General features: G+C 44.0%; 1 protein-coding gene across 2 annotated transcripts in view; it reads left to right on the top strand.

The window, feature by feature from the left end:
• Positions 1 to 14,788, top strand: part of KCNH5 (potassium voltage-gated channel subfamily H member 5) — a 240,159-nt gene extending 225,371 nt beyond the window's left edge. Inside the window, exon 12 of one of the 2 annotated variants that reach the window (XM_043549512.1) lies at positions 13,543 to 14,788. In XM_043549512.1, coding sequence (XP_043405447.1) covers positions 13,543 to 14,487 — 945 coding nt within the window. In that variant the 3' untranslated portion in view covers positions 14,488 to 14,788. The remainder of the gene's footprint in view (positions 1 to 13,542) is intronic. The other variant, XM_007068012.3, reaches the window with a different exon arrangement.
• Positions 14,789 to 18,463: the final 3,675 nt, after the last annotated feature.

An 18,463-nucleotide genomic window follows, 5' to 3' on the forward strand; every position in this document is an offset into this window, starting at 1 on the left:
GTGTGTAAAAAGCTGAGTCACAAGGAGAAGCAGAGCAACTGCCCTGTGCCTTCTGCTGGCAGGGGAACCCAGCCAGTGCAAGATTCTAAATGACTGGCCAATTCAGGGCCCTATCCATCCCGTCTGGGAAGACTTCCATTGATTTTAATGGAAGTTGGCTCAGACACTTAATGCACTGCAGCGTTCTTTGCTGCTGCTTTGCTGTTGTCACAAATTGTTTGGTTGTCCTTCTGCTGGCTGCATCTGCTCCTTTTGGCTTGGGAACTAGCTGTTCTCGTCCCTCCACCCCTTAACCGTAGCCCCTGTGGCTGCAGAGGTCCACTCACTTGGCATTTGATTTAGGTCTGTAGTGTAGACCTGGACTTAGTGTGGGCAGATCACTTAGTGTTTGTCTACACAGGGACACTCAAGAAAGTTAATCTGAATTAACTGAAGGTGAGAATTTAAAGAGGATTAGCCCTGGTACACACTATAAACCTATGTCAATATAACTACGTCCGTCGCTCAGGGGGTTGGAAAATCCACACCCCTGAGTGATACTAACCAAATTCCCAGTGTAGACAGAGCTCTGGTAGCTACCACCTCTTGGGGAAGTGGAGTACCTATGCCAAGGGAGAAGCCCTCCCGTTAGTGTAGGTAGCATCTTCACTAAGTGCTACAGCAATGCAGCTGCCTCGGTGCATCTGCACCGCTGAAACACTTTAGGTACAGACAAGCCCCTGGTTGACTGCATTTAACCCTGTATGCATATTCTTATTCAGAATTAAAGTGACCTTAATTCGATTTAGTTTAATTCACTTCTAGAGTGAATTAAACTAAGGACAAGTCTGTACTACAAAATTGAGTTGACCTAAGTTACATTGACTTACAGCCACTGAAGTAATTAAACTGCTTTTGGATGTCCACACTATGCTGCTTGTGTCAGCAGGTGCATGTTCTCACCAGGAGTGCTTGCATCAATTTAATTGTCAGTGTGGGGCATTGTGGGATGGCTTCTGAAAGGCAGCAACAGTCGATGTAAGCAACGCAGCGTCTACACTGACACTGCATCGACCTAACTACATCGACATAAGCACTACGGCCTTCGCGGAGGTGGAGTTATTAAATCAGTGTAGTGGGTGAGCTACATGTATAGACACTTACAGAGTTAGGTCTATAGTGTAGACCAAGGCTAAATCAGATTTTGGCTACTTTAATGCTGAATAAGTGTCCACACAAAGGTTTGATGCAGTTTAGTTAATACACTTTAAAAGATCATTTGGGTTAACTTTTGTGAGTATCCCCGTGTAGACAAGCCCTTAGCCTCTCTGTGACTCAGTTCCCCATTTGTAAAATGGGGATAATTGTACTTCGATACCTTACAGAGCTGTTTGAGGATCAATACTTCAAACTGAGCCACTCAGCTACTACGGTGATGGAGACTCGATTAGAACCGTAGCTAAAGAAACATTGCCGTTTAATTTCAGAACAGGATTTTCAAAAGTGTCCAGTGATTTTGGTTGCCCAGTTTGAGCCAGCCATTTCATGGCCATGTGCCCTGTGTGCTCTCTCTTCACTGGGAAGCCCATGAGTGTCCCAGTGAACAATTAAAAAGTGTGTGCAGCTGGCACTGATTCAAGCTTTCCCTGAGACTGGAGTTAAGGAGGTGCTGGAATGTATTGTGAACAAGATCACTGAGCCTGCCTCACCAGACAAATTCCATTTTAGGTGGCATCTGGCCTTCACAGGTGGGTGCTCAGTGCTTTTGAAATATCAAGTCCCTTTAAGGTGTCTCAGGCTGGTCACCCAAAAATGAGGGCACTTCTGAAAATCTTGATCTATCCAGCCAACGAAGATCCAATGACCGGAAGTTGAAGCAAGACAAATTCAGACTGGAAATAAGGTGCAAATGATTAACAATGAGGGTAATTAATCAACACAACAATGTATTAAGGGGTTGTGCTAGATCCTCCCACGCTGGCAATTTTTAAATCAAGATTGGAAGTTTTCCTAAAAGAGATGTTCTAATTCCAACAGGAATCAATTCAGGGAAGTCATCTGGCCTATGTAATACAGGTGGCCAGATTAGATCTGGCTCAGAATCTATGAGTATGTCTCTCGATTTTGCTACTGTACTTGTTACCATGAAAAATGAGAGCCATTATCTCACACATGTATTTCCACACATTTCATTTGACTAGGTGCAACCATGTGTTATATTCCATAAGAACAACAATTCAACATCCTAGCAATAGGAAGTTATCACCTGGCATGAAATATATGTCTTTTTTTAAAGCTTATTGTAATCCATCCTTCCACTCACTCACCATATTCTTCTGAAAAAAGAAAAGGAGTACTTGTGGCACCTTAGAGACTAACCAATTTATTTGAGCATAAGCTTTCGTTAGCTACAGCTCACTTCATCGGATGCATTCGGTGGAAAATTCTGGGTGGGGTTTCTGTCAGCCACTTAGCAAGGTATTTCAATGTGCTAGCAAGATGAATTGACGTACTTAATAAGAAAGTAGCACTGGTACTAAATGATACAGTCTGATGATAGCTACTTCCGTTTGTCTCCAAGTGGCTGACAGAAACCCCACCCAGAATTTTCCACTGAATGCATCCGATGAAGTGAGCTGTAGCTCACGAAAGCTTATGCTCAGATAAATTGGTTAGTCTCTAAGGTGCCACAAGTACTCCTTTTCTTTTTGCAAATACAGACTAACATGGCTGCTACTCTGAAACCTGTCATATTCTTCTGGTTTATCTCCTGAACTCACCGATTCTGTGTCCTTTGTAAGTAGATCCAGGTGGCCTTTGAAAATACTTTTGACAGTGGTGGTACTGAGACCTACGGGGATGGAGGGAATAGCTATTTGCAAGGCATGTTCAAACAAGGGGAAGGACAAGGGTTACATCGCAAAGTGGTGGACAAAGCTACCAGTTCATAGATACAGCAGAATGAATGGAAAAGAAATAGCCTTTGCATATCCCAGGCTTGAACTAGTTTTCTCATCCTTCATTCCTGCTTCAGACTTCAAGGTTTGTCTTTAGGTTTGGTTACACTGCACTCTACCTGCTGGGAATGGCTCTGTAGCAAATGTAACTATTGCTCAGTATTGGTCACAGCTGGTAGAGTCTCTGTTTGGAATTGGCCCAGCATTGGGTTGGATTAACATTCAGCCTGAATTACCTTTCATTACACGAGAGGATGGAAGAGAGATCAGGGTTTAGATAAGCATGGAGAATCTCAGGTTACTGCTCTCTGTACTGTTCCTGCCTTGTAGATAAACAAAACTCTTCAGTTTTGAGGGCTGACAGTCAGTTAACCTTTACTTAACCTTCACTAGCGCAATAGCAAACCTCTCCCCCCATGCAACCCCCAAATAACCTTTCAAAAATAAATACATCAAAGGGAAGGAAAGCAGCAGCCTGGTCTCACAACACAGCTTTGTGTCACCGAGCACATGGTCATAGTCCCTTGCATAAAGAAAATGAATTCTGACACTTAATTCCCCATCACGTTAAGAGGTTTAGCACTTGCTATGAACAAGGAGTATGTTTCTTTACCTTGGGAGAAGCACTGTACATAAAGATTAATTTAGTTTCTTCCAACTAAGTTCCTCTGGGGTCTGCTTCTGTTTCCAGTGCTTGCGTTTGGAAATATCAGTGTGTAACCTCTCTTAGAAAGTGTTGAGGGAAGAACAACTAGCTCTCCCGGTGTAAGTGTTTAAAATAAGCATGTCACCATTTTCCAAGGAATTTCAGCTCTTATGGTCTATGTAGTATTCTGATTTTTTAATATTTCTATTCCAGAAACATCTAGCAGCCCCATTGTGCTAGGCACTGTATTCACTTACAGAGGGATAGGCAGTTCCTACCCTGGAGGGCTTGCCATCTAAATAAGCAAGAGGGGCAAAGATAGGATGGGAATCAGAGGGTGAAATGGTTTGCCCACGATCACACGATAGTTCAGTGGCAAAGCTAGGAATAGGACCCAGGTCTCCTGACTCCCCATCCAGTGCCTTATCAATTGCCTCCAATGAGACTTGAGGTTTTGCCAACATGTACGTTTCAGGACCAAGTTTTAGCAGAGGCAGAGTTGTGTGTGCACATGCATCCGCTTTCTCATGCGCAAAGGCAGGGTTTTTCTTGCACAGAGGTGAGTGTAGGTTGTGCTTTGCTTTTAGAAAATATGGCTCCTTGTGTACAGTAACTGGATACTTCTGGATTTCTAAGTAATTTCTTGATTTCTAACCGCATGGATCTGTCTTTCAAATGGTGAGAGCTCGGTATTCTTCCTTCTTGAATTGAGCTTCTTTCAATCTTGCTAGAGTTTAGTCACTTTACAAAGGCTCACGGCAAGTAGAAAAACGGGGCTGAACTCACCAAAGACCCAAACTCTGCCCTGCCCCTTAGTGGGTTTGACAAGGCAGCTGAGAGTCATAGAGTCCAAACCCAGAATGGAGCATCAGCTAATCAAATTGGACCTCCTGTATATCTCAGGCCACCAGCACCACCCAGCTCACACTAACCCCAACAAGCAAAATCAGATCCAGGTATTACAGCCCGGAGTTACTCTGTGTTCATTCAGCAGTTGGCACAATAGGCCCCAATCCTGGTCGGGGCTTCTAAGAAGGGCTACAGTGCCAGTATAAATAATAATTCTTTGCCTGTATGTATTGAATTTCTAATCATTGTGGTCTTGAGTTATCCATTGTAACCAACTTCCTGGCTGTTTTGCCCCTTTTCATAGCATCCTGTTCCACAACTGTAGCCACTAAACCAGGGGTAGGCAAACTTTTTGGCCCGAGGGCCACATCTGGGTATGGAAATTGTATGGCGAGCCAGGAATGCTCACAAAATTGGCGTTGGGATGAGGGCTCTGACTGGGGGTGTGAGCTCTGGGGTGGGGCCAGATATGAGGCATTCAGGGTGCTGGAGGGGGCTCATGGCTGGGGCAAGGGGTTGGGGTGCAGGGTGGGAGTGAGGCCTCTGGCTGGGGGTGCGGGCTCTGGGCTGGGGCTGGGGATGAGGGGTTGGGAGTGCAGGAGGGTGCTCTGGCCTGAGACTAAGGGGTTTGGAGAGTGGGAGGGAGATCAGGGCTGGGGCAGGGGGTTGGGGTGCAGGAAGGGATAAGGGGTGCAGGCTCCAGGCAGCGCTTACCTCAAGCAGCTCCCAGAAGCAGTGGCATGTCCCCCCTCCAGCTCCTACGTGGAGGCATGGCCAGGTGGCTCTGCACGCTGCCCTGTCTGCAGGCACTGCCCCTTTAGCTCCCATTGGCCATGGTTCCCAGCCAATGGGAGCTGCAGGGGTGGGGGCAATGTGCGGCGCTCCTTGGCTGCCTTTACACATAGGAGCCAGAGTGGGGACATGCCACTGCTTCTGGGAGCCGCACAGAGCGGGGCAAGCCCCAGATCCCACTCTCCAGCAGGAGCTCGAGGGCCAGATTAAAATGTCTGGAGGGCCGGATGCAGCCCCCAGGCCGTAATTTGCCCACCCCTGCACTAAACTCTGGTATGGAACTCTGTTAAATAGTTGGTGAAAATCTAGATCTGTAATTTTCCCTCAGGGCCGTTAGGTTTTAAAGGGTGACGGGTTGAAAAACACATAGCTCCCTACAAGAGGAATGATGTTAAACAAGACTTTGCCTGTATGTGTGCAGCCACAGAAGATGTTAACTGTGTCCTATCTATACAGCAGCTTTTCTTATAATGAAAAGCTATGACCTACAGGCATATCACTTTGTGCCATGATCTCATCAGATGTCACACAATAAGCAGGGTTGGACCAGTGTGATAGTTGGATGGGAGACCTCAAATAATGCCTGCTTGTTGCAGGAAATAGTATGGATGATTTAGTAGATTGCATTCTTTCCTCTGAGTTAATACTGAATGAATGCCCAGTTGGCAGGGCTGTTTTGGATTTTATGTAAACCCAAAGTCTTGATTAGGTGTAGTCCTTATAAATCTTGTGGCACTTCTCAAAGAATTAACTCTGGCGTCCTGGCCAAATTGCAGCTCAGATCATTTTATTTTCCTTACCAGCATTCTCCCTGCTCTTCCACATAGCTAAAGTATATTTAGTTTCCTAGCTTACATTGTTATTCTGTTGTGAACTATTTATACAGATGCTACATTTCACCCCAGAGCTGGCTGCATTTCAGCAATGGATGAAGTGATTTGTCTATGTAGCATAGTTCATATATCAGTTTAATATTTGTAAAGCAATTTAGGATCCTTTGGGGGTAAAAAACACTCTATAAATATGCCTTTAACATATCTCCTTTCAGTATTCTCAGCAGATTTTTCTTTTTAGGAAGTAGGAATTTCAGTAAGCATGCTGAGTATCGGCTTGAAAAGTGATGCTGCCTTCATTTTTCCTTTTGCCTAACTGAGCAAATTTAATATCTAAAATGCATTGGTGATGGGAGAGATTCGCTTAACTCAATCTCCGTTTAAAAAATAACAGGATAACACAGTGTCTGAGAGCATTTTAAAAGCCAGTGTTTTTCAAAGGATGGCATTACTGGGGCATTTCCTCACAGCTGATTTCAAGTGGGGGGGAAGGAGAACACAGGACGTTTTTTCCTTGCTCCAACCTTTTCTTTTTCTCTCTTTCTCACTCTCACACCCCCCGCACCACAATCACACAGACACAGATACACCTTCTTTTACATGCTGCCTGACCAACAGTGTCGTGCCCCCTTTAGGTGATTCTTGTATATCCTTTGAAAAATTGCGGACGGGCTTTGGTTTATATTCATTTTAATTTCCAGTCATGTACCACATCCTTGCAATTAAGAATAACAGTGATCCCAGAGACAATAGCCATTGTAGCTTGGATAGACAACGCCACCCTGAAATGGAGAAATAAGAAAAAGTTCATGCCAGTGCTAATCTTGCTATGACTAGAATGAAAGAGCCTAAATATTTGGGGGGATCACTACATCAAGAAGGTGCGAATTAGCTTGACACCTACCCTGTGCACCCTGCACATGCCATAACTGTGATGAAATCTGTCTTTCCTCCCACATACACTGCGTGTGTCAGAAACATGCTAAGCCAGGTCCTCAGGTGATATAAACTGGCATAACTCCATTGAAGTCTATGTAGCTGTGCCAGTTGACATCTGCTGAGCATATGGCCTGCAGTTCTGTGTTCAAGGCCTATCCCTATTAAACACCTCGCCTAGAAATAACAATATATAGTTCCCAACATGTACATGGTCTGGGCCTGGAGATGAACTGTGTTGAACTGTCCCTGCTTCAAAGAACTTACATTCTAAAGGTATAAGTAGGTACAAACAAAAGAGAGCTGAAACATGCTACAGTATTTGGTTCTAGATGCACATTCCTTGCACTGCATACATCAGAACCATGCTGCAATATTTTAGACATGCATCACACAAACACCAGACTTGCTAGAAACGCGCTCTTCTCTTCTAGATACATATAACACACAGTCTGCACGAGTCAGGAATGTTTTTCTTTACTAAATGCATGTTGCCTGCTCGCACGCAGTCTAATCAGTGCAGGGATAAGCTATTCTGCTCTGGGGGCCTATGACATCTACATACACACACTACACATGTCAGGAATATGCTATTGTATCCTAGATCTGTCTCACTTACACTGACCATAGGACCAGACTTCAAAGAGAAACTGCTGAGCTTCAGTTCATTTGCTAATTTGACACCATCAGCTCAGGATTAAACAAAGACTGTGACTGGCTAGCCAACTACAAAAGCAGTTTCTCCTCCCTTGGTGTTCACACCTCCACTGCAAGAAGAGGGCCTCATCCTCCCTGACTGAACTAACCTTGTTATCCCTAGCTTGATTCTTGCTTGCATATTGATACCTGCCTTTGGAAATTTCCACTACATGCATCCCACGAAAGCTGATGCTCCAATATGTCTGTTAGTCTATAAGGTGCCACAGGACTCTTTGCTGCTTTTACTGACCATAGAAAGTGCAAGGAGCTCCCCTTATCTCTCCCCCAGAGTTGGCCAGAATCTTGATGAGCGAAGCCTTGTTCCCAGCTGGTGCTGGTGTGCGTTCTAGATCCCTGAAAGGGACTGGGCGAAGGCGGGTCTATGGACTGTGCCTCCTTCGTTGGGTGGAGGCAGAATGGACAGCGCAGTGATTGTCCAAGAGTGGTTACTGCTCTGGAGTATGGAGCTTTGTGGGTATTCTGTCTGACTTATCCAGAATTCCCTCCTAGGAGCTCCAGCCACTACCTCTTCCTCCTACTATTAGAGCCCAGCTCAGAATCTTGTCCTGCATGAGCAAGTTATCAGTATTTCCTTCCTCAGTATGATTAAAATCTGATGAAAATTGTGTGCATAATCATCAGTTTATTCCCAGTTACAGCAGTCACATTTCCACTAGGACAAAGTGATCCAGTCTGGGGAATCTGTTTATCTGTCTGTCGAGCCTCACAACACCCCTGTGGGGTAAGGAAGTGCTATTTATTATCCCCATTTTTCAGATGAGGAACTGAGGCACTGAGAGACTAATCAATGGGAATTAGGTGCCCAAATACTTTTAACAATGTGGCCCTAAGTGATTTGCCCTAGGTCACACAGGAAGTTTGGGGCAGGGAATTGAGCTTAGGTCTCCTGAGTCCTGAGCTAGCAACCAAAGCCCTGGACCATCTTTCCCCTAAAGACCTGAAAGCTAATAAAGATGGCATACTAAAGTCTGCCACACACCCAAACATTAGCTGAATTGCTTTGTCACTCATATGTCACATGTCATACCTTACCAGGCTGGAGCAGCTCATCTCTGGAGCACAAATAACTTTGGTTCACCAAACATTGTACTAACTAGGGGTTCAGAGACTGTGGTGAAGGTCACCTAGAAAGACAGAACCTAAACCCACGTGTCTCAGTGTTGCCCATATCTAATATCCACGTGGATAAGCTGTTCTTGAAAGATGCCTCCCGTATATTAAGTAGAGAAGAGCATTAATTTTCTGGAGCTTTGAAGAGTCCACGTGGGGAGGGTAAGGTATGGACTCCGTTAAATCAGGTAGTTGGTCTTTTGGGTGTTGAATTCATGTTGAATCCTGTTCTGTGTTTAAAGTTAACCACTGGCCAGGTTCCTTTTGTACTTGGGAGATGAAAAGGAGAATTAAAAAAATCTGAGTAGAATGAGAACAGGGTGTGTTTAGTGTTGGGTGAATTGTGAGTGTTTGGTCCTGCGGGGAGGAAGAGAAATCAATCTCAGTTAAAAACAGGACCATGGTCAATATTGTTTGTGTTCTGTTAGTAATGGGTGATGAAGAGAAAGACGTCACTTTCCTCTGATTCATTCTTTTCACTAATCTACCTTTGCAGGCTGCATAGGGGAAGTTTTAACAGTCTGTTCCTGTCAAGGTTCCTCCCCCACTCTGAACTCTAGGGTACAGATGTGGGGACCTACATGAAAACCTCCTAAGCTTACTTTCACCAGCTTAGGTTAAAACTTCCCCAAGGTACAAATTAATTTTATCCTTTGTCCTTGGAATATCCACTGCCACCACCAAACTCTAACTGGGTTTACTGGGAAACGTAGTTTGGACACGTCTTTCCCCCCAAAATCCTCCCAACCCTTGCACCCCACTCCTGGGAAAGGTTTGGTAAAAATCCTCACCAATTTGCATAGGTGACCACAGACCCAAACCCTTGGATCTGAGAACAATGAAAAAGCATTCAATTTTCTTACAAGAAGACTTTTAATAGAAGTAAAGAAATCCCCTCTGTAAAATCAGGATGGTAGATACCTTACAGGGTAATTAGATTAAAAACATAGAGAATCCCTCTAGGCAAAACCTTAAGTTACAAAAAAGACACACAGACAGGAATAGTCATTCTATTCAGCACAGTTCCTTTCTCAGCCATTGAAAGAAATCATAATCTAACACATACCTAGCTAGATTACTTACTAAAAGTTCTAAGACTCCATTACTGTTCTATCCCCGGCAAAAAGCAGCATACCGACAGACACAGACCCTTTGTTTCTCTCCCTCCTCCCAGCTTTTGAAAGTATCTTGTCTCCTCATTGGTCATTTTGGTCAGGTGCCAGCGAGGTTACCTTTAGCTTCTTAACCCTTTACAGGTGAGAGGAGTTTTCCTCTGGCCAGGAGGGATTTTAAAGGGGTTTACCCTTCCCTTTATATTTATGACAGTTCCTATGACTCCAGGTTGTCCCTGTGCAGTAATACCCAGTAGAAGCTGCACCCTGTGATGCACTGCATGTAGAGTGAGCCCTAAAAACTCTTTCCTTTGGCAGGAATGGGAAAGCCCTTCCTTGTGTAGCTGTGCCAGGGCTCCTGCAGTAGCAGTCCTTGGGAACTTGGGGGTTGCTCACTACTGCAGAGCAAGATGCTGAAAAGGATCAGAGAAGGGTAGGATGGAAAAATGGGGTTGTGATTTCAATTTGCCCTTGCACAAACCACACAGCAGGGCTAGCTGTGGATGAGCAGCTTGCTCATCTTCCATGTTCACAGAGAAGCTCTTCTGGAATTATTGTTATAGATATTGGTAATACAGGGTACCAGCAAACACTGATTTCATGGTATATTCCTTTATTAAATCCAAAGGCCAAATGATATGTATGCAATTTCTCTTAACACATCTAAACCTCTAAGTAATAAGCAATTAATACAGCCATACGGTAACAAACATTCCTAAGTGTTTGATCAAGAGACTTTTGAAAAGATCCATCCTTGGGGCAACCCACTTATCCTGGCTGGTTCCAGTATGATCAGGTAGGATGTGATAACTATCTTTAGCAAGCCTGACTCTCTTATACAGTATAATAAACAAGGGATGTTATATTGACAATTATTATTTGAGGTGAAAGCCAGGTTTTGGTCGGTTCAGGTTTGCCCCCTTTTTTGGCCTTTTCTTGGCCTTGGCTAAAACAAGATATGGCTGTTGGTCCTCTTCCTTTTAGATTATTTTAAAGGTATGGATGGCTACACCTGGTATTTTATCGTCTCACATAGGCCCAAATTTGAAAATAAGACTGGCCTGTTAGAGGTTACTATAAGCTTATTACACCACAACACAACTTTCCTTTGTCTATTAAAACCAGTTTAGAAGCCCTTCTTTTTTTTATCAGCCATATTTTAAGCTTAGCATCCTCTCCAGACCTGTCTTGCTTGCTGTTACATTTTATTTACATTTTTGAATCTATTTTTTCGCAAGGACTTATTACACTTGCTTAGCTGCCTACATCTGTACACAAGTTAATAAGCTGATATATTTTCTTACCCAAGCTAAACTAACTTTACCTTCCTACAGGCCCAGAGAGGGACCTTGTCTGCGTAAGACATAGTCTCTACAGTCCTCCTCCTGGGACCTGCCCATAAACAAAGCAGAGGCATAACTGTTACAGTCTAGCAGGGATGGGGAAGGAAACCTTTGACATCTTTGTGAACCACCCATGTAAATACCTTACCAGTCAACCACTGGCCTTGGTACACCAGCTGTGCATGTTCAGTGTTCTGTGATCAGAGAGATGTGCATATGCTCTGCCTAAGTAGAAGATCTCCCGTGGAAAAAATAACAAACCTCTGTATCTTCATTTAGAGACTGTGGCTTCAATTAAATGTAATTAATTCCCTCTTTAATCAAAGGCACCTTCTATTAAATGTATTTTCTGTCCCCTGTGGCTTGCATGATACAGGTGTTACTATTGCAAGAGGGCAGGCGCTAATCAAGGGCAGCTTCTAAATGAAGATATGAATGTATTGCATCTAGATCAGATGAGTCAGATGAAAGGGTCTTCCAGGAGTCCATGCCTTTTAAACTGGGCTTATAATAAACGTGTTAACTTTCTACATTATTATAAGCAGCTGCATCTTCTAGTGGCCCACAAGAATATATTTACTGTATTTGAAAGGTTTCTATGAGGAAGCCGTGGGAGTTTTGATGTCCGTGTTGATTTCAGATTATCTCAGTGAGCTAAATTCCTCCCTACTGTAACTCCATTCCAGCCAATGCAATTAAGATGGTTTCATTTTATGTGAGGCTTGAAAAGAAATATGTGTTTGCATATACAGACAGCTCTTGGAAGTATATATTTTTAAAATATTTAATTACGGACACGTATTACTATGATTTATTATTATGGCTGCTGGCGGTGCTGTAATCACTCCCTATCATGCCACCTTGTCTCACTGTTTTCTTGTATTCCCCTGTCTCTCTGTCTGTATCCATCTGTCTCGTCTTATGCATAGATTGCAAGCTCTTTGGGAGCATGGACTGTCTTCTAGTTCTGTGTTTGTACAGCACCCAGCACACTAGCGCCCTGGTCCATGATACTCAATACAAATAATATATTATCATAATCATAAAAGACTGAGTTTTACTTTGTGAAAAAGTGGAATCAACTGTGCACCCAAAATCTGTTTCAAAGTGGACGTGCTGAGACATTTGATTGATGCGTGGGCCCCACTAATCATTCACACCACAGACTATAGTGCAAGGGAGTTTTCCTGTCCTGCCTTGCAATCGCTCATTCCAAAAAAAAGAAAGAAACCCAAACTAGCAAAATGGGACTGAGGCATTTTAACAAAAAGCACTGGGCTCTGATCAGTCTCACCCTTTGGAGTGTTTTGTTTAGCAGGCTGGTTTGTAACGTTACCCTGGCTTGTTCAGTTCAACGCCTTTAGGGGCATGTGCCTCTCAATCACCTTGCATAAGCAAATGCAATAAATTTCATCCATCTCATCCTTCACGCCCGTTCTGCCACTCTCTGACTAAATCTGCTTTAGATGTGCCCTGTTTTGTGTTTATGACTCTCTTTCTGTGACTAGGTCTGTTCCTTGATTGCTACTGATTCACAACAGTTCACCTGACCTCACTCATGACATCCTTGATTCTTTCTTAGCTTAGGCCACCTTCATTTGCCTCCCACTTTCTCCTGCGATTACCCACTACCAGTCTATCCACATTCTAGTTCTTATGCAGCTTCTGTTTAGCTCTGTTTACAGAAATCCTGTTTTCTCCTAACATACCACATAAAGACCAGTTAATCGGGTCATTGTATGGTTTAGTTCCAAACCAGTTCCTGAGCTTGAGCCTTGGGCTCATTCTGCCAGAGAAGCTTGTGGTATGATCAGTGCTTAATTTTTGCCAGGACTTGCCACCTCAGTTATGAAAGCAAAAATATTGCTTGAGCTCTGGCACCTACTTGCTTGAGCCCTGGCACCTCTATCATTACAAATTAAGCACCAGGTATGATATTGTAATAAACTGCATTACATTAGTCTTTAAAAACTCTCACTTTTGAATTACTTGACACATCCAAACTGAGGAATTGTAATCTGTGTAACCTATATTCCTGTCTCTTTTACCCTCATTATCCCGTGCTTCTTCCCTTATTGGTTGGTTGGTTGGTTGGTTTGTTTGTTTTGTTACACCCACTTGTCTTAAATTAAACCGGAAGCTGTTCAGGGCATGGACTTTTCTGATCAGCACTGTGTTGTTTCTACATCTTCGAATTACATTAGCCATAGTTTGGTGTTCAAAATCCATTGTCTTCTCACCGTGTTTTGGGTTTATCCCTCACAGATTATTTTCCGAAAAATCAGCGATGTCAAGAAGGAAGAAGAGGAGCGCCTGCGCCAGAAGAATGAAGTGACCCTGAGCATCCCTGTGGACCACCCCGTGAGAAAGCTCTTTCAGAAGTTCAAGCAGCAAAAGGAGATGCGGAATCAAGGCACAACACACATCGACCCAGAGAGGAACCAGCTTCAAGTGGAGAGCCGTACCATGCAGAATGGGGCCTCCATCACTGGCACAAGTGTGGTCACTGTGTCTCAGATCACGCCCATTCAAACATCCCTGGCTTATGTGAAAACCAGTGAGACAATCAAGCAGAACAATAGGGACGCAATGGAACTTAAGCCAAATGGCAACCCTGAAAAATGTCTCAAAGTTAACAGTCCCATCAGGATGAAGAATGGGAATGGGAAAGGGTGGCTTCGACTTAAGAACAATATGGGAGCCCCAGAGGAGAAGAAGGAAGACTGGAATAATGTCACAAAGGCTGAGTCAATGGGGCTATTGTCCGACGACCCCAAGTGCAATGACTCAGAGAACAGTGTAACTAAAAATCCACTGAGGAAAACAGACTCTTGTGACAGTGGAATAACAAAAAGTGACCTTCGTTTGGATAAAGCTGGTGAGACTCGCAGCCCCCTGGAACACAGTCCTATCCAAGCTGATGCAAAACACCCATTTTATCCCATTCCTGAGCAGGCCTTACAAACCACACTGCAGGAAGTCAAACACGAACTCAAAGAGGATATCCAGTTGCTAAGCAGCAGGATGACTGCCCTTGAGAAACAGGTGGCAGAGATTTTAAAAATATTGTCTGAAAAGAACGTGTCCCAGACCTCTTCCCCCAAGTCCCATTTATCACCCGAGTTGCCCCCCCAAATACCTTGTCAAGATATTTTTAGTGTTTCAAGGCCTGCATCACCTGAATCAGAAAAAGATGAAATCCACTTTTAACATATACCTATGTGTATATATGTATACCGTATATATGCAATTGTGTATATATGCCTGTATACATATATATATGTGTGTGTGTGTATACAGTAAATATATATACATATATATTTTCACTTGCATCCAATATGACTTGAACACAACAAGGATTTTGATATGTAAATATTGCATGTCCAGCTGGATTCTGGCCTGCCAAAGAAAACAATTATTAACGTAGATATTGCTTGTATAATATGCAGTTGACTGCATGCACACTTTACATTTATTTATAATCTCTATTATGTAATAAAAGGATTACTTTTGTTTAACAAAGGCAATGTTACTATTTAAAGAATCAGGGTCCAACCTGCCAATATTGCCATGACAGTTTTGATCTCGGGCTGGGTGAATTGAGCATTTCTTTCCTCACTGTCCTCTCTGCTGAGTTAAACGGTAGATTAACATGAGGCCGAAGACATGCTCAGTCTTCTATTAGAATCACTTCCTGGTATCGTTCCATTGTGTTATAATGTATATCTAGTGATAGATTTGTGTTTCCCACAAAGGAAGTGGAGGAGTCAGCTGAATTTAAAGGGACAGTAGGTGACAGTCTAAAATGTTGGAAATTATCACTGGGGGTGTTCTGCATGCAAATGCATTTTATCTCAGCTGCCCTCCTCCTCTCAACATTATACATAAGAAACAATAATAATGAAAGATTATGTACAAAATAGCAAAACAAAACATCTCACACACACGCCCTGTATTTCTTTTTGCGTGTGGGAGGGCAGAAACTATTACTTGAAAGCCTCCTGTCAGAATAACCTTATGTCGATTTTTGTACCAATATTTGGCTACAGTGTCTGAGTCTGTCAGGGTATGTGTACGCTGCAGTTAGACACCTGCAGCTGGCCCATGCCAGCTGACTAGGGCTCACAGAGTGCAGGCTAAGGGGCTGTTTAATTGCAGTGTAGACCTTTAGGTTTGGGCTGCAGCCCAAGCTCTGAGACCTCCCACCTCGCAGGGTCCTAAAGCCCAAGCTCCAGTCAGAGCCCAGACATCTACACTGTAATTAAACAGCCCCTTAGCCCGAGCCCCACAAGCCAGAGTCAGCTGGCACAGGTCAGCCACGGGTGTCTAACTGCAGTGTAGACACAACCTCAATGTCTTTATTAGAAACTCAGTTTTTTCAAGGGTTGATGGCAGCTCCCAAAAAATTGCTCCTGGCTGAGACATCACACAAAAGGTCTCAGTGAGGTAGAGGGAAATCTAGGCTCAACTCATTGGGAGGTTGTAACAAGTGGTGTCCAAAGCCTGATGTTCAATGGTTGTATTAATTCTTCCTCCTTTTTAAAACAATGTTTGTAACTCTAAAATTGCCAGTAGCGGGGGGAGATCAGGCTGTATATTCACTAAGGGAGACATTCACTTCACCCACATTGAGCCGGGGTAATAGGACTGTGGGAGGAAGAGGCGTGGGAAAGCTGGGGAGAGGAAATCCAACCCCATCTGAGGACTGGGTGCCTGATACAAATGCTATTGAACTTAACCTTGACTTCAGTGGACTTTGGATCAGGCTGAAGCTGCAGGACTGCAGCCCCTGCATGCCAGTTGTACATTAGATCCTACGACCCCTTACCATAGCCCATCAGCGCCCTCCATGCTGGCTGGTGAGCAGCACACCGAGAGCCCACATGTCGGTTGTGCGATTGCTTAGCGTACAGCGTCACAGTCATGCATTGCCAGTGCGTGGCATTAGTGAGGAAGGGTGCTTACGCCGGCACTCTCTGCCATGGGTGAACTTTACTCAGCTCGCTACAGGAGTTTGAAAAGATGGATCTCCCACACCTAGCAAGACTTTAAAATCTACTTGGGCCTGATCCACTGCTGTCCGAAATTGGCACAGGTCCATTGACTGTAACGGAGCCACACCAATTTACACCAGCTGCGGATCAGGGCAAATGCTGCTTGTGCGGGTGCTTGTTTCAACAACAGTGCCCATAGGGGTTTTAGACCATGCCTTGTTGCTGACCTAGGCTGACCCAATGGACCATACTGACTCCAACGGAGGAGTTCAGTAACGCGCTTTATGGCCTCCTGTGTCATAATCCCACTTTCTAAAAAGTGCCTATAGCAAATACAAATTTGCACAAAAAGCTTTTACAATCAGTCCGGTAAAATACATCAATTTTCATAATTAGTAGGCATCCTCACCAGTTAGACGATCAGAGCCATTGCTTTTTATCAGGTAACTAAAAAACAAAAAAACCCAAAACAGTTCCCCTGTGCAAACGGAATCATTTATAGCAGTGGAAGTTACAAACTTTCATCCCAGGGTGAACATGCCTCTTAATATCAAATTGAAATACGTAATTCCACAAAAGACCAGAACAAAGCCAAAGACGTCATTGCGGCTGTTGTGTCAATTCTCATAGGTTTTTAGGACACAATTTTCTTTCTTTTCTTTTTTCCCCTCCAGCCCCCTCCTTCAGGAAATTCACAAAGTGTGTTGATGGGGGAGGGTGAGATGCCACCTCAACAACAATTATGGACAATTATTTTCAAAGCCTGGTGCCTACACGGCCCGCTCGCTCTGCTCCGTTACATACTTCCTTTTTGTGGCTGCATTTTTGCATCTGCTGTTCTACTACGGGTACAAATCAGGTAGCTGGAGATACCTGGGGCAACCACAATTCATTTTGGGGATACAAGTTGCACTTGGAGAAAGGGAGGCCAGACTTAAGGATTTAAGCCCCTATGTGTCCACAGAGGTGTGGGGGCTACATATGGAGCATGCGTTTTGTGGATACATCTTAAGTGGTAAGCTTTACAGATTTAAGTGTGTGACTTTAATCTCTGGTTAAAGCCTATACACAGCAATTAATTTTCCTGGATCCCTCTCCAGTGTTCCTAGCTGCTGCACATGTTACAGGACTGTGGTTGGTAGTAGCAATCTTGCCAGGTGTTATATTCTCCGCATCTCCCCTCTCCTCTATTGCAGTGGAACCAATGTGAGGGGGGAGGGATAGCTCAGTGGTTTGAGCATTGGCCTGCTAAACCCAGGGTTGTGAGTTCAATCCTTGAGGGTGGCCATTTAGGGAACTGGGGCAAAAATTGGGGATTGGTCCTTCTTTGAGCAGGGGGTTGGACTAGATGACCTCCTGAGGTCCCTTCCAACCCTGATATTCTATGATTCTATGGTTTTGTTGCACGGCCTGAATGGCAATTCTGGGAGCCAGGGCAAAATTTCGGCAGCCCCCTGCACGTTGTGGTGCACAACTCAGCTGTGGCTCCTTGCACTTCAGCACAGAGGGTGAGGTTGGGAGAGGAATGCACCGGGGTAGATCCAGGTGAGCTGTGACTATGCCAATCACTGGCCACTTCCACGGTGGGGGAAGGCACCCCCATGGGTGTAGCGCCTATTTGCCTGGAAAAGAGGATTCTTGCCCTTTCATTCCCCCTGAACCTCCCAGTGAATAGCCTAATTACTCAGACTGTACAGGGGACAGGACTTTGACCCATGTGCACATAACTCCCGTTTCACATTAACAGGAAGTTACATGAATGAAACAGGAGGAGAATATGCCTCTGTGTTATTCTGCAGGGTATAACAGGATGTGTGAGGAAGCTTTAGCCTTAACTGTGAATTTCTTTGCCTTTGGTGGGGGATTTAGTTCTTTCTCTGTAACTAATGTTAACCAGAACTGCATGGCATGTAAGAGGATTTTTTTTACACTCTTTAAATTAGGTGTAACTTCATGCGGCTTTACAGTGAGAGAACATGTAACTAAACTAAACTGACCTTGAAAAATTTTTGAGATAACTGTATCGATTACAGTTCAGGTACAACTATACTGGTTAAAAATGCATACTGGCTAAAAGCTATGCATACTATAAACTAGTAAGTTCATGGAACATACAAGGTTTTTCCAGGTTCAGTGTCAATTCTTGTCCCTGTGCTGCTCTTACTCTGTTATTCATAGGTGCCGGAACTAGG

Source organism: Chelonia mydas, chromosome 6 (assembly GCF_015237465.2).
Source record: "Chelonia mydas isolate rCheMyd1 chromosome 6, rCheMyd1.pri.v2, whole genome shotgun sequence".
In the NCBI taxonomy this organism is placed as follows: domain Eukaryota; kingdom Metazoa; phylum Chordata; order Testudines; family Cheloniidae; genus Chelonia; species Chelonia mydas.